The 14904-nt window shown below is 34.5% G+C and overlaps 1 protein-coding gene across 2 annotated transcripts; it reads right to left on the bottom strand.

Moving 5' to 3' along the window:
- Window positions 1–4980: 4980 nt before the first annotated feature.
- Window positions 4981–14596, bottom strand: LOC115954428 (SNF2 domain-containing protein CLASSY 1-like). Of its 2 annotated transcripts, XM_031072281.1 has the most exons (8): window positions 14120–14596; window positions 13000–13073; window positions 12621–12735; window positions 12032–12279; window positions 9717–11135; window positions 9287–9433; window positions 6859–8790; window positions 4981–5533 (listed from the first exon to the last, which is right to left on the bottom strand). In XM_031072281.1, exons 3-7 carry the CDS (start codon window positions 12667–12669, stop codon window positions 6865–6867), a joined length of 3789 nt encoding a protein of 1262 aa, XP_030928141.1. In that variant the 5' UTR covers window positions 12670–12735; window positions 13000–13073; window positions 14120–14596; the 3' UTR covers window positions 4981–5533; window positions 6859–6864. The 2 variants fall into 2 exon arrangements, with proteins under 2 accessions (XP_030928141.1, XP_030928139.1); XM_031072279.1 differs by lacking the exon at window positions 13000–13073.
- Between the last annotated feature and the right edge of the window lie 308 nt (window positions 14597–14904).

Genomic DNA, 14904 nt, shown 5'->3' on the forward strand with positions numbered 1-14904 from the left:
TGAATTAGACAAACCAAAAATAATGTAGCATTCACAAAAAAAATAAAAAATAAAAGCAACCAATGAAACAGTGCAAATTAAACAAATCAAAAATATTGTAGCGAAACTATTGTAACTTTTCGCATTCATTATTTTTGTATATAGATATAAAGAATTAATATCTCAATAATTGTGAAAATATTGTGACAATTTTTTGTATCATAATAACAACTCCTAAACCAAAATACACACACACATATATATATATATATATATATATTAAAAAAAAGAAACAAAAATACAAACATATAGCTCAAACCAAACTGGTTATGTCAGCTCACCAAATTGAAGTAGTGCGTTTTCCAATTGACCAAACTAAAGCTTTTATAGAAAGTATTAAACAGAGCGTTTTTAACGGCTATTGTCCAAAAAATTGACCAAACCAAAAATGACCGTAGATAGAGTCATAGAGCCATTGGCTCTTTTTATATATAGATTTTGGGCCGCCCAAAATCCAAATCTTTGAAACTTTGTAAACTATTCAAATAAGGTTTTTCAATTTTAATTACCCAAATCTAAATTCATTAATCCAAATCCTGTTATCCAAACAATATTATATGAGAAAGCCTATGTGATATTATTATTAGGCTTTGTTAATGCTTCCACATACGGAGTTTGGTTTTGTTTATTTAACTTTCTAAATTACTTAACCAGTGATTATTTTGAAAGTTTCATCCTACTCATCGGATTTCATTGTACGGACATGTTTATAACAGCTTTTATCCATTTCAAAATATGTTGACAAATTGCTTAGAACTAGTTGAAGATTATTCCTGTTAGCAACCAAAGTCCCAAACTTTTCTGAATTTTGCATTTAATTATTTTGGTTCTAGCAAATTTGTTATAGGAGAGGAAAATTAATTTATCTCTATCTTGGGTTCTTTTGTAGGCTTTGAGTTTCAAGGATTGTTTAATATACATTACTCTTGAGACTTTGATCGTTTTAATACAATGGTGATGAACTGATGATACTCTTTTTGACTCTGATGCTTGTTGGATTAATTGTAGATTCGATGAAAGCTAACCCTTCTCAAGTAGAATAATTTGAAGGAGAGAGTAGCAAAAAAGAAGAAGATGAAGATGAATATGAATATTAATACAAAGATGAAGGTTTTTGTAAAGTTATGATTTACAACCATATTTTATGTTGACTTTATTTCATGACAAAAAGTGTTGTATTTGCTTTAATATTGTTCTTTGTATTTTGTGGGAATTTATTGTATTAGGTTTAATATTAAGTTAGTAAAGAATAAGCATGAAATGAAGAATTAATGCAATTTCGCGACTAACTCGCAAAAAGCTCGCGAGTAAAGGTTCCCACAAAAAAATGGCACGTGAGGACATGATAGAAGCTAAAGAGTCATGCTAGGCTGTCAATTTCGCAAGTGTCTCGTGAGAAGGGTCAACCCGCAAGATTCCAGCGAAACTCTTTGCCTGGAGGATTTTAAGTGTGACTTTCTTACCCTTCACCCATACTATATATACCCTCATTACCCACAAAAGTAAAACAGGTCATTTCAGAGAGAAAAACCCTAGATAGGTTTTCTATAACACAACACACCCATCTTTTAGAAAGAGAGCTACTCATCCTTAATGAGAAATCATTGTAGCATCTTCTCCTTCCTTCTCCCATTGCCATACCTTGAGAGGAAATTTGTACCCAAACACAACCCACACATTTTCAGAGTGTAGAGAGTGTTTTGGAGTTTGGGAAGCTTTAGGGATTTGCCAAAAGAAGCCAGTGAGGCTTGATAAATGAAATCGGGCGTATTGCAGGATCCAGAAAGCTAGAGAAGACATGACTCCGAGAAGTCCGTTGGTAGCAGGAGATTGGAGGGCTCAAGTACATTGGGTAGACTAGGCTTGGAGGGGCTTTTGTTATTCGTGCACTCCAACTTTATTCTCTAGTGGATCAATTTCGATTTGGAGGGTCACAGAGAGGTTTTTCACTGAGTTCTTCAGTTTCCTCTTCGATAACACATCTTGGTATTATCTTGTGTTTGCATCTCTCTTCCCTTACTCTTGTACTTTATATTTATTGTTTGTTGGTCATGTTTGTGCACTAGAGTAGTATCGGTTTATTGCACACATTTACTCTTGTTCCACACTTTGATTAAGTAAGAGTAAAAACAATCTAGCCGTAATTTAAAATTTGGGGTATGAACAAGCTCTTGTGCTTTAGCACAAATCAGCCCTTTCAGTTGGTAGAAATGGAACAGAACAAAAAACAAAGAACCCAATGGTTATCAGCGCAGCATCAAATATGAAATAAAAAGAACAATAGGAATTCTATCATGACATTAGACCATCAAATGAGTTTATTGATAAGATCTCCCATTGAATCCTTCAATTTTCTCCAATTTTTATTTAGATCATTAGATTTAAGAAGTGTGACATTTAAAAATCAAGTAAATGTGACATGTTGCATATACTAAAAATGAAAGGAGGTTGCTAGATTCAATTGAAGGATTTAAATCTTTCTCAAAAAAAAATTTTTTTTTTTGAAGGATTTAAATCCCATCATTTATGAATCTCTATGTAATTGCCTATTCTTTCACCCAAACATAGTTCAAAGACAATATTCATCTAATGTTGAATTTTATCCCATACTAGTTGCAAACTATCATGTGGGAAAATGTAATATAATTATTTTATAAGAATATAATGTGAAATTTGTAGATCAAATAGTCAATATGTTATTTTTAAAAGTATTTTATGTTTTTATTAGTTTTATGTAATGAAACATATAATATATTTTGCATTAAAATGTATATATGTGTGTGTGTGTGTGTGAAAAACACAATTTAATAAAAAGATTTAAATTACATAATTAGAATATATTTTTATATAAATGAAGAAGATGTTATTTAAAAGATTATTTTTAATATATCATAATTAGTTGACTAATTTGAAAATATCCAAGAATATTAAAAATATATATATGCATATCCCATTCTATGGAACACATGTAACATGTTACATTACGTTTAAATTATTATATAAGTTTAGAATTATAGCATTTTTTTTTTCTTTTCAAATATAAGTTGAATGCCTTTATTATTGATACATGGATTTTAATATAATCCTTTGAATATTTATTATTTTTATTTTTTTTAGGGCTCGTATTTCTAATGTTTGTCTTTTTCTATACAAAACTAAAGAGTTTAGCTTAAAGCTGTGTTTGGATTGGGCTGATTGCGTCTGCATGTGCATTTTGTTTTGTTTTTTTTTGTTGTTTTTTTTTTTTCCACGCGTTTTTGAGATTGCGGCTACTGTTCATGCACTGTTCAATGAACAGTAGCCGCATAATTTGACTTTTCAAACTTTTTTGGGCCAATCAATGCACATCGTATACTGTTCACGGACCCACAAATTTCATTTTTCAGCAACTTTTTCATTAAAAATGGGTCTCACGGTACTATTTACACATTTAAAAATTATTTTGCTATAGTATTTTCCAGTTTTCAGTTTCAGTTTTCAGTTTTCAGCTGTATCCAAACGGACCCTAAATAGAATAAAATTTCATACTTTTCAACCCAATATTATTTATATATATATATATATATATATATTTTTTTTTTGAGCCAAAAAAAGAAAAGAAAAGAAGGCCTACAAAGAGGATCAATTAAAGACCCAATTTGTCCAAAATGTATCAAATGAGACCGAATTGAATTGAAGTGGTCCGAAATGCTATACTGATGTGGCTAAAAAAGAACGTAGCAATAATAAATACTATACTTCAACTCTTCATATATATATATATATATATATATATTAGAAAGGCAAATACAAAGAAACGTTTTTGACTAAAACAATCTATAGTCTATGATAAATTGACAAGATGCAATGTATTTTGTAGGAGAAATATTCTCATGCATAAATAACAAAATAAAAAAAAAATCGAGTAAAAAAATTATAATATAAATAAATAAAAGTCACCTATATGGCATGGTGTCAAGTATCAACCAATATCAAATAGTATAGACAAGTTGGCTCATCTGCTCAATATTTAAAAATTATAGAAAACACATAACCTAGTCAAGGAAATGAATCTAGTACTAATAGACTCTGAGCATAGCACCAAAAGTTTTTGGTGCTTACCTTCAAGTTGGCATAATCTTGATTTAGTATGACAACTTGATGTAATTCATCCAAATTCCTAAGCTAAGACCACCATCTGTTTTTTTATCCACTCGTATATTGTTAAGGCTATCTTTGAAAGAGAAATTCTATGTCCACAATATATTCACAACAAATTCCAAATCCACAATATATTCATAACAAATTCCAAGTGGTAAGCTGTTATTAATAAATAAAAAAGTGATGTCAAGCTTAGATTAAAACCAATAACAATTGTTTAAAAATATAACAGAAATTTTAGAAAGCAATGCAACCAATTGGGTATTTGCTAATGATGCACCAATAACTTTTAGAGCAATGATAGACTGAAAATATTGTCACAGCTTGTTTCATAACTTGCTCTAGGAACAAATTGTGATTGAAGCAATATCACTTATTCACTTTCACATGAGTTCATCATTATCTTTACTTTTGTAATGTACCAATCACAATAGACCACATCAATAATTGTGGGGGGAAAAAAATGATCTCTGTATTTATTGAATAAGTAATGGCCTGCATTTCACCAAAAAAAAAGAAGTAATGGCCTGCACGTATCAAATGTCTTAGTTTCTCAATTTTTTGGTGCTGTCTTAACCTATGTCACAACGAAGGTAAGAATTTTCATCATACAGTTTTATTAGTGGGCACAAGTGCATTGCATGCACAACAAAAATATAAGAACAGGGAAAAATTAAAATATTTATCTATATATATATATATATATATTAAAAAAACAAACAAACAAACCCGCCACCTCTGTACATGACTAAGTCTAATACAAAGACTAAATGACCGAGTCTATGCCCCATTTAGGTGTACAAAACATTATAATATACTCATCTTGGAACGTGAGGTATTCATGGTGATACACTGATACATATATATTATATAGAAACTACATTGTCTTGAAAAATAGGCTTTGATTCCAGTAACATAGTCAAGGACGAAATTACAATAAGATAGCTCACTTGACAAACAAGTTAACTCTACATAAAATTGATATTTCTTAGAGCTATGCAGAACTCTCGCAAGGTAAAACAATTTTTACCACTTCAAAATTTCCAACCCACTTACAAATACAACAACAACAACCAAGACTTCGTCCCAAAATTTTGGGATCAGCTATAGATCCTTGACAGACTAGTCAAGCTTGGCTACATATATTCTTTTCCGTCATTCTATTCTATCCAAAGTCAAAATTGCCAACCCTGGACAACAAATAAACTGCATTTGAAATGGACATGCAGTTCACCTTCACTGGAAGTACATTCCATTTTGGGAACGTATAAATATAATGCTTTGACAATAGTGGAGTGCAGGCTTACTACTCGGTTCGGCACCTCGGTAAGCTCTTATCTCCATTTCCATACTTCTGCAAAATCTTCCAATTTTTAGCAAAACAAATGCCATATCTAAGCTTTAAATTGCTAAGTGGAATAACAAGGAGGTAAGGTAATAAATTTCATATGAATGCTTCAATGACAATTACAGAGTTAGTTTGAATGCATAGACTTGTTTAGATAGAGGTTTTTTCTCTTTGTTTTCAAAGAGGGGAGGGGGGTGTTCAGTGCTGTGTATTGTGTAATAAACCCATGGCACCAAGGCCTACCTTGAATTGAGCTAAGTAGAGACTGAGTGGTTACTGTGGTTTACACAATTAGCTTGAAGAAGTTCTGAACATTGATATGAATGAAAAATATATGATAAAGTAGAAGCAAATGTCAGGATGTGGAGCAAAATGCAAGAAAAGTGTTAGGCTTATGTGGAAATCTCACGTGGGTGGGGGGTGGAACACTTGAGAACTTGATATAACATATGGTATCAAAGCACATGGTTGATCCTAGTATAGTTAAAGAGAAGATGAAGGTCTGATTGCCAAAGAAGTAATATTTCTTGTCCACCAAGGATTATGTTTGAAGGTTTTTATATAGATATTACAATATGGGGCATGGTAGCCTTCGCCCAAGGGTCCTCCCATATAAGTAGAAGAGAATACTCTTAAAAGAAAAGTTATCTTGAGAGAAGAGATAACTCTTAAAAGAAGAGTTTTCCTCCAAGTAGAGTAGACATTTAGAAGGGGAAAGGACTCTCAAAATAAGAATTCTCTTGATAGAACAGAAGAGAAAAAGAATTCTCTTGATAGAATAGAAGACTGTTGGGTATACACATGTGAGTGTAGGCCCACATTGAACGATCAAAAGTTAATATAACATATAGGGACAACATGTAACCCACCTACGAGTTTGGGCTCAACTATGTTATATTAACCAGTCACTCTTCTCATTATTATTCAATGTAGGACTTCACTCACACATGCATACCCAACAAAGTTCACCAAATTAAAAATCATTACAAAAGAAATACATTGTAAACCATGGACTTCGGATTAGTGAGCCCTTCAGGTTAGGGGGGATGAGTTATCAGGAACATCAAAAACCATTAAAGCACATCTTGGTCAAAATTGGTGTTCAGGCTGTCTGCAACATTTGGGCAGTTCGGCTAAATTTTTCACAAATGAATGGTGCATAAAATGATGAGAGCAATTCATTCTTGATGCATGTAATTATGCTGAAATTCACATATGAAGTAACATGATATGAGAATTATGCCACAAAGCCTGCTTAGAGAGAGACTAAGGAGTGTCTAATGAAAAAGGCAGGTAACTACTTCAATAACAATTTGGAAGGCAGTTTTTACCTCTGATCAATTTGTTGAAGCCTTTTCATTCTTCATGATCATATGGAATGATTTATGACGGTCCTCCTCCACCATTTCCCTTAAAATATCATCTTCAATCTTTTCGGCTTGCCAGCGTGAAGGGTCCTCCACAAATGCCTCGCTAAAAATCATACTTGAGACCCACTCCTTCCATGTTGTCCTACGATACTTGTCTTCTTCCAGTGTGCCCGTTGCCAAGAGCTGATACACATAAACCATCTTTTGCTGACCAGGGCGAAAAGCCCTTGCAATAGCCTGCTTTGTCTTGGAAGGGTTCCACTCTGAATCCAGTAAGATCACTCGAGAAGCTGCAGTCAAACTAATGCCTTCAGCACAAGCTGTAATTGAAGCAAGTAGTACTCTTGAGGGCCCAAATGGCTCCTCAAATTGATCCATCACTCTTCCTCGTTCAAATAATTCTAAATCCCCTGTAAGGACCAAAACTTCTCTACCCCTCCGCCACCCAAAGATATTCTCAAATAACTCAAGAAACAATTTAACAGGTGCAATGTTGTGGCAAAAGATCAGTATCTTCTCCTTCTTGACAACACGATACACAAGGTTCAAAACAAACCTTACTTTTGACCCCTTCTTTAAATCAAACTTGTACTTTTCAAGCTCCATTAGTTCCGCCATACTAAAAAACTTGTTAGCACAGACTGCAGTTTTAACTAACCATGGATGTATTGACCCAAGGGTTATTAAAAGCTCTAATTCCAGTGGATATCCATGGTATTCAGCCATTATCCTGTGCAGTCTCACCAAAACATCATGTTGGATGTCAGTTGAATTCATTAACAAGGTGTAAATCTGTAAACCAGGAAGGTTTTCACTACTTCCACCTTCATAGACATCTATAAATCCATTTGTGATATTTCTCAACATGTTTAGACCATTCATCCTCTCTTCTCCTACGTTTGAATCAATTTTTTTTGCAATTGTATCTAAGAAGAACTTTCTTGCTCGGGCTTCTCTCAAATGTAGTGCTTTGTCTCTCCAACTCTTTTTCCTCTTGTATTTTGGGTCTAATTCCCTCAAAACTTCATTTATAAACTTGGGTCTTGCCAAGCAGAGGGTGTTGAAATATTCACAGAAATTGTTTTGAAACAATGTACCAGAAAGCAACACTCTCAGGTCAGTTTCAACTTTCATCAAAACCTTCCTCAACCTAGATTTTGTACTTCTAGGATTGTGCCCTTCATCTAGTACCAATATCCCTGGACTTTCCCGCAACACTCTAGCCATATATCTTCTGTGTGCAAATTTTGAGTCTTCCCGCATCAATGTTAGAAATGAAGTATAGCCCATGACGAGAACACTTGGATGTGCATGCCACTTCTGTATTTTCTCTAGGCAATCCAAAACATGCATTACATCATCAGTGGGTTTCGGACCTCCTGGAATTCCCGGAAATGGTGCTGATTTCTGCTTAAAGACTCTGTACGTTCTACGACCATGAATTAGATAAACTGGAATAGGAATTTCCCACTTAATAAACTCCTTGTACCACGTATAGAGTGTGGTCTTTGGAGCAAGAACCAAGGGTCGTTTTCCAGGGAACAATTTCAAATAGCTAACAAGGAATGATATAATGAGAAAAGTTTTCCCAGCTCCAGGAGTATGAGAGATAACACAACCACCTGTTTTCTTGGAAGCTTTTTCCATCTTTGCCGGTATCATAGATCCAGCAATATTTTGCCACAAAAATTCAAAAGCCTTTTTTTGGTGGAAGTGCAATTTCTTTCTAAGTTCAGGGACTAAGGCCCACACGTTCTCATTTTCTTCTGATAACGGCACATCAGAGGAGGCTTTAGTATGTAAAATATGCAAACCCTCATCATCTTCCAGCTTGTGTGCTGAATCTTCTTCATTGCATCGCTTGTCATCTGTGTTAAAGCTGGTGTATTGCATCTGGAGAAATAAAAAATTAATTAGAAAGCCTGTGAAATAATGACATCATCATAGAATAATAAAAAACTTGGATGCATTGGGGTTGGAACCAAAGATATATGGTCCCATGTAGGAGATCATGGTCATGGATAAACATAATCAAAGAATTTAGGCCCCACTCAGAGGCATATATGAACATTTTTGAGCCTGCAAATCAAATAATACATCACATTCTAGGATCACATACTTCAGTGTTCTTTCACAGATTTCACAATAACTAAACGTTTTCTGCCCCTGGATGTTCAATGATGGAACAGAACTCTCTCCATTTCACTTGATATTGTAAAACTAGATACATCTTTAGATTTGTAATATTTAATTTGAACAATGAAATGAATTCATTTCAAATGGAGAGGATCATTTTCCTTCAAAAATATAATGTCTCCATCAAGAAGGAAGGTTTAAAAAAAAAAAAGGAAAGAAAGAAAGAATTAGCATTAATGAGTTCCAAACTTACAAAGGGTGCTGAAATATCTCTTATCTCAGTGCTCACAAAACCACATCTGCGGCAAAGAATTCCAATTTCTTCATCCAATTTGTATTCATGCTGGCAAATTTCACCTGAATTGTTCATGATCCCAGTGGACCCTCCGGCTTCTGATCCCTGAGAATCATTTTATCAGACTGAATGAGCCTTGAGGAATGCAGATCGAAACAAAAAATACAAAAAAATTGAGGTAAACATTTATGTTTATTAAAGAAAAATCCCTTCTTTGAACCATTCTCTCATTATTCAGCCAGATCTTACAGATTGTGTTGTTAACTTTATTTCCCTCCCTCCCACACACACACACAGCAACAAAAACACACACATGCACACAAAATGAGCTCATCAACTGAGTATCAAATAAATAGAGAAGATCTTGAGAAAAGGTCAAGAGTGATACTTCATTGTCTTCAAAAAGATAACTTGATGCCATAGCTAGTTCCATTTCTTTCCACAGCATTTCAGTTTCTGACATCTCTCCCTCGTCCTCTTCTTGGGGTGGTTCCATCTCTCTATGGTTCAAGCTTGCTGTTTCCTTAAATTTTTGCCACTGGTCAATGATCTGCGGCTCTTCTTTTGTGGATGTGGTATCCATTTTCTTCAAGAATGAATTGATTAAATCCTTGTATGCACCAGCACTTAAGGTTCTCTTCTGATAGGTTCTTTCTTCACTAAGAACATCCCTTTTTGCACATACTGAATTATATCTTCTTCCTTGGAATTTTCTATCTGACGCTTTTCCTTCCCAACTAGCTTCTAACTCCAAATCTTCTAATCCAGAAATTTTTCTTTTCTGTGCTTTAGGAAAACTATTCATGTAATAATACTTGGAAGAAAGTTCACGCATATCTTCTCTGTGATGTCCATGACTCTTGGCAGGATGATGATAGTGTTCAAAGGCTATTGGAGCACTTTCATCTCGGAAAGGAACAATAGCAAGTTGAGTTTGACGTTCTTTTTTACCAGCCACACTTGATTTTGCTGCCTTTGATTTAGTCTTGCTTTTGGGCAAAAGAAGATCCTCACAGGGACGTAATGCATGAGAATGGACCTTATGGACCTTATGGACCTTTTGTTCAACCTCATTATGCTCTTCGGAACAGCTTGCATTCATACCAAACAGGTAGGATAGTGGTAATGACATTTCCTCGTCTTTCCATTGTTCTATCTTGTATGGCCTGGTTCGGACATAGCCAATATCTATCTCTGAACCACTGTCACAGCCAAGAAAGCGTTCAGGTTGTACATTTCGACGTTTAGAGCGTCGCAAGTCCATAAGATCATAAAATGGTTGTGATGCAGCTTCACGCGTTTCACAAGCTGGAGCTGCCTCAATGGCTTCAGCCGGAACAAATTTTAGTACAATGGGTTCTACAATATCATTTTCTACTCTTAAATTTACAGCACTTAAGTAATTACCAGAGTTTGTTGTACAGCTATCATCATCAACTTCCAAAATTTGGTACACAACCTTGTTTTTCACTGATCTTACATCAAATGTAGTATGCTTCAAAACCGATGTTACAAGTAACCATGAAAGGTCAGATAAGAATCTCCCCAGACACAATTTAGTTTTGGGCAATGAAGAACAGTCCTCAGAGGCAGCCCACCGATAGTGCCGATCTTCACAAGGAAATCTTTCAAGCCTTTGGAGGATAGCAATTTTATCAATTCCTACCATGTGAACCTCTTTACTAAGTGTTCCTCTCTCTGAACCTAGAGGGCCTTGATTAACATAGAAGTTAACATAAAACTGGCAAGAACAACGATAGTCATGAGGCTTCCTCTCAATAGAACTTATTCTAGCATCAGCCCACACCTATATAAGAAAGAGAATCTGCTGATCAAACATGTATAACTAAACAAGCCAGATAAAGTACAAAGAAATAACAGGCCGAGCAAGCTAAGAACACTAGAGAAGTAAAGTAACAATCAGCCAAGAAGTAAAATATGTGAGTTGAGTTTTCACGTGCACGGGAATAACCTTTAATATTAGGTCATTAGTTTAGTAATTGCATTCCCCTTTTCTTAGAGAATATGTAATGATATGAGGGGCCAGAGACATGAAATCATCACAATTATAAAATTGCAAAAAGCACAGAACTAAATGAAATTAAAGCAATTAAGAATTCAGTCCCATGATTGCAGCAAGATTTAGAAGTGCGAAAGGGTAGAAGGACGGGGCGCCTGGGTGAAAAAGTACCTTTATATTTTGGGTGAGTAAGAGAGAGGAAGAGAGTTTCTAAAAAATTATTTCTACAAGAAAATGAATAATAACATTGAAAAATTAAATGAACCCTGTTATCAAAGTATCATTACAGAAATAACCAAAAGTTGGGAGAGAAGGAGAATTTTATATATATATATATATATATAGGAAGTCAGAGCAGGCAACCAGGCGTGATTACTGGGGTGTAACCACAGTAGCTTCTCTACCCATTGAAGAACCAAAAAGCAATGCATTTATAGGTACACACAGTCTATAGAAAGTGGACTTGTAACTTAGGACTAGCAAGCGACAAGATATCTTGGTGTTGTAACTTGGTTTTAGTCATGAGAAATAAATAAACATAAATGGAAAAATAAATATATGATGAATGTGTAACATACATAGCCACACACAAATGTTTAAACATTTAAGATGCCAAATTGCTCTGTTCAAGCTGTGACAGAGAAATCCAAATTACAAAACAAAATAAAAAGGTGAGTTACAACCTCCTGGTTTCCCTCATCTGAACTATTTCCTTGTTGAGAGGCTGAAAGCACACATATGTCAACACCGGGTCTCAGAAAGCAGGTGCAGTCAGATAAAGTAGCTTGCCTTGACCGTATACGAAGGTTTGCAATTGGACTTTTCTCCTGAATTACAGTCTGAAAATCCTCGAAATGCATGGTCATAGACCCATTCACAATTCTGATAAGCTCCACTGCTTCCCATGAACCATAGAATAGAGCTTCAAAAGCTGACAGATGAAGAATTGGTAAGTTCTTATGAATTTAACTATAGGTATTTTATTTTTTTTAAAGGAAAATTTAAACTTAGATTTATGAACCATTCAAGCATAACTCCAGCAGAAAGATCTCTGATATTTGGTAATCACAGAAATCATTCCAAAGTCAGGGGTTCAAGAATGACTAATTTCTAATATGTTTTTTTTTTTTGTGAGATGTGATAAGTACATCTTTTTCCAAAAAGAAATCCAAAGCTGAAGACAATCATTATAGTTTGAATTCAAAAGAAAAATAAAGAGAATTACAACTTATAAAAAACTAAAAAGAAAGAGAGGGAGGAGGTAATACTTACGATAAGCATCAAACGGATGTTTGTTTCTACACAGATTCCTCCTCTTCATCCTTGACTAGCTAGCAGGCTCAATCCTTGTAATAATCCCCACAATAACAGGTATAATATCAAGAATCTGCAATGCATAGACAATTAAGTGAATTTCAAACCCAAGCTTATTTAAACATTAAGCAGGGGAATTTAAACAAGATCTCATTGCTAACATCAATTCAAGCAGATTGTACTAAGGACGCGGTGGGATGGGCTCCCAAGGTTGATTGAGCTACTGATATACAATGTAATAATGTGAATGCTTGTTCTTTTATGGTATTGGATTGCATGAAGGTTATGTGTCATAATTTCATATCTTCACTTCTGTTTACTTCAATTAAGTTCTAACCTCAAAATATGCTCCAATTGTCCAGTTTTGTTCGTCCATTATTCCATTTTAGGATAAGTTGAAAACATTACCTACTTTGAAAGGCCAACAAGCAAAATGTTAATAACTTTAATAACATGCCATATATTTTTATAGAAAAAGTTAATGCTTTTTGTCATTTTGCTTTGTAATTTGTAACTCTTGTCTTGTGTACTAAAATTGGTAGTATATTTAGCATTAAATTATGGTTCCTTTATAAGGTGAATAAACCAAACAAGTGAAAGTAATTATCACCATATGCATGCTCCCTCTCACAATAAGTGAGTCCCAAAGCCGTGTCAGCCTACACAATGTGACAGGGAGGATGCACATATCCAATACATGAGATACATTCTCAACAAGTGAAGGGAGCATTAAAAAACAAAATCACTATTCTGCTTGAAGCACAAGAAGGTTCATATCACATCATAGTAATAACCAATATGAATTATTAACTTCCTTCAATTTCAGAAGAGTTACCCTCTCTCTTATTGTTCCATAAAAAAGACCCTCTAATTTTATTCAATTGTTACCCTCTTCACAGTATCAAGAGGGGGCAAAACATTGCAAAAAGGCTTAAAGATTCACACTACTGAAAAGATAACATAGCAAATTCAAAGCCGTGACTCTAGAATCTACCCATGAGACAAACGAACTTTCCCTCAAAAACATTTAACACCACTTTATTTTTTTTTTATTAATAAAAAAGGAAATAAAAGTAAGCATCTTATCCCTATTTATTCCTTATTCCTCTAAAACAAACACAAAATAAAGAAAACATAACAATAACATTATTGGATAGAGACCCTTAATAAATAAATAAAAATGGCGTCAGATAGCAGCTAGACGAGAAAAAATATGAAAAATTGCTTAAAATGGTATAAAACGCATGTAATTGATAAATCCCCGAAATAGCATGATCAATCACCAAACATGTATAAGAACACGAAAAAATTTACTAAATTTAGACCAACTAAATCAATTTCGGAGTTGGTTAGCATTAAATAAATATTATTGTCCAAACCATGCTGAGCAGAAACCACTACATTTTCCTGATAGACCCAAGAAAATACATAAAATAACAAACTTGAAACAAATCTACCTGAAAATAATTTCTGGGTCTGAAATGAAAGTCAGATTCCGGCAAAGTTGGTGGTTCAAAATCTAGTTTAGAACTAGAAAACAGAGAATCTCGGACATGTCTGAAGCTGAAAGTGTAGTGGGCAAAGAAGGTAGAACAAGGCCAAGAAAGAGAGAGAGAGAGAGAAAGTGAGTACTTAGTGAGAAAGTGACAGTAGATTGGAGAAATCTATGCGGGCCTGTCTGAAATCCTCGAATTTCGTGCCTTTGCATGAGCAAAAAGAGGTAGTTGGGCTTGAGAGCTGTGACTGAGTTTGGCCACATGGGAGTCTGGGACACTCGCGGCAAAGGGCAGGTTCGTGTAGATAAGTTGAAAAACGGAGGGTAGTTTCGTGATTTCACGTTTCAATGAACGGCTGCGATTGATTGTTGGAGGAGTAGTTGGGTGGGTCCATCCAGGTGATTTTGATTTTAGAAGAGACGCTCGTGTGAGTTTGTGACCAAAACATTGTGAGTGCGATCAATAATTCGCTGTGAATTTTTGTGACAACACAACACAACACATAAACCTTATAGTCAAATGGCTCTAATGCTTTTGTGACTTTGTATTTGACTTCCTCGAGCTTTGAACCTAATAAACAGTTTTATTATACGGATAGGTCAGTGGGCTTGAGCCCATTTATTCTTAACCTGTCCTTCTAAAATGTTAGGACGGCTAGATTACTTAATAAATAATAATGATACTATAGGTCCACAACCAATCTTAAACCCAAAAACAAAAAAAGATTCTAACAAGTGACTTTACAT

This window comes from Quercus lobata, chromosome 8, assembly GCF_001633185.2.
Source record: "Quercus lobata isolate SW786 chromosome 8, ValleyOak3.0 Primary Assembly, whole genome shotgun sequence".
In the NCBI taxonomy this organism is placed as follows: Eukaryota; Viridiplantae; Streptophyta; class Magnoliopsida; order Fagales; family Fagaceae; genus Quercus; species Quercus lobata.

Bases quoted from the DNA above. Each gene is read 5' to 3' on its own strand.
- LOC115954428 (XM_031072279.1), bottom strand. From the start codon at position 12,669: ATGAAGAGGAGGAATCTGTGTAGAAACAAACATCCGTTTGATGCTTAT. The intron at 12,280-12,620 runs GTAAGTATTACC...TTCATCTGTCAG, and splicing joins ACATCCGTTTGATGCTTATC to CTTTTGAAGCTCTATTCTAT. The intron at 11,136-12,031 runs GTTGTAACTCAC...TTTCTTATATAG, and splicing joins CAGATGAGGGAAACCAGGAG to GTGTGGGCTGATGCTAGAAT.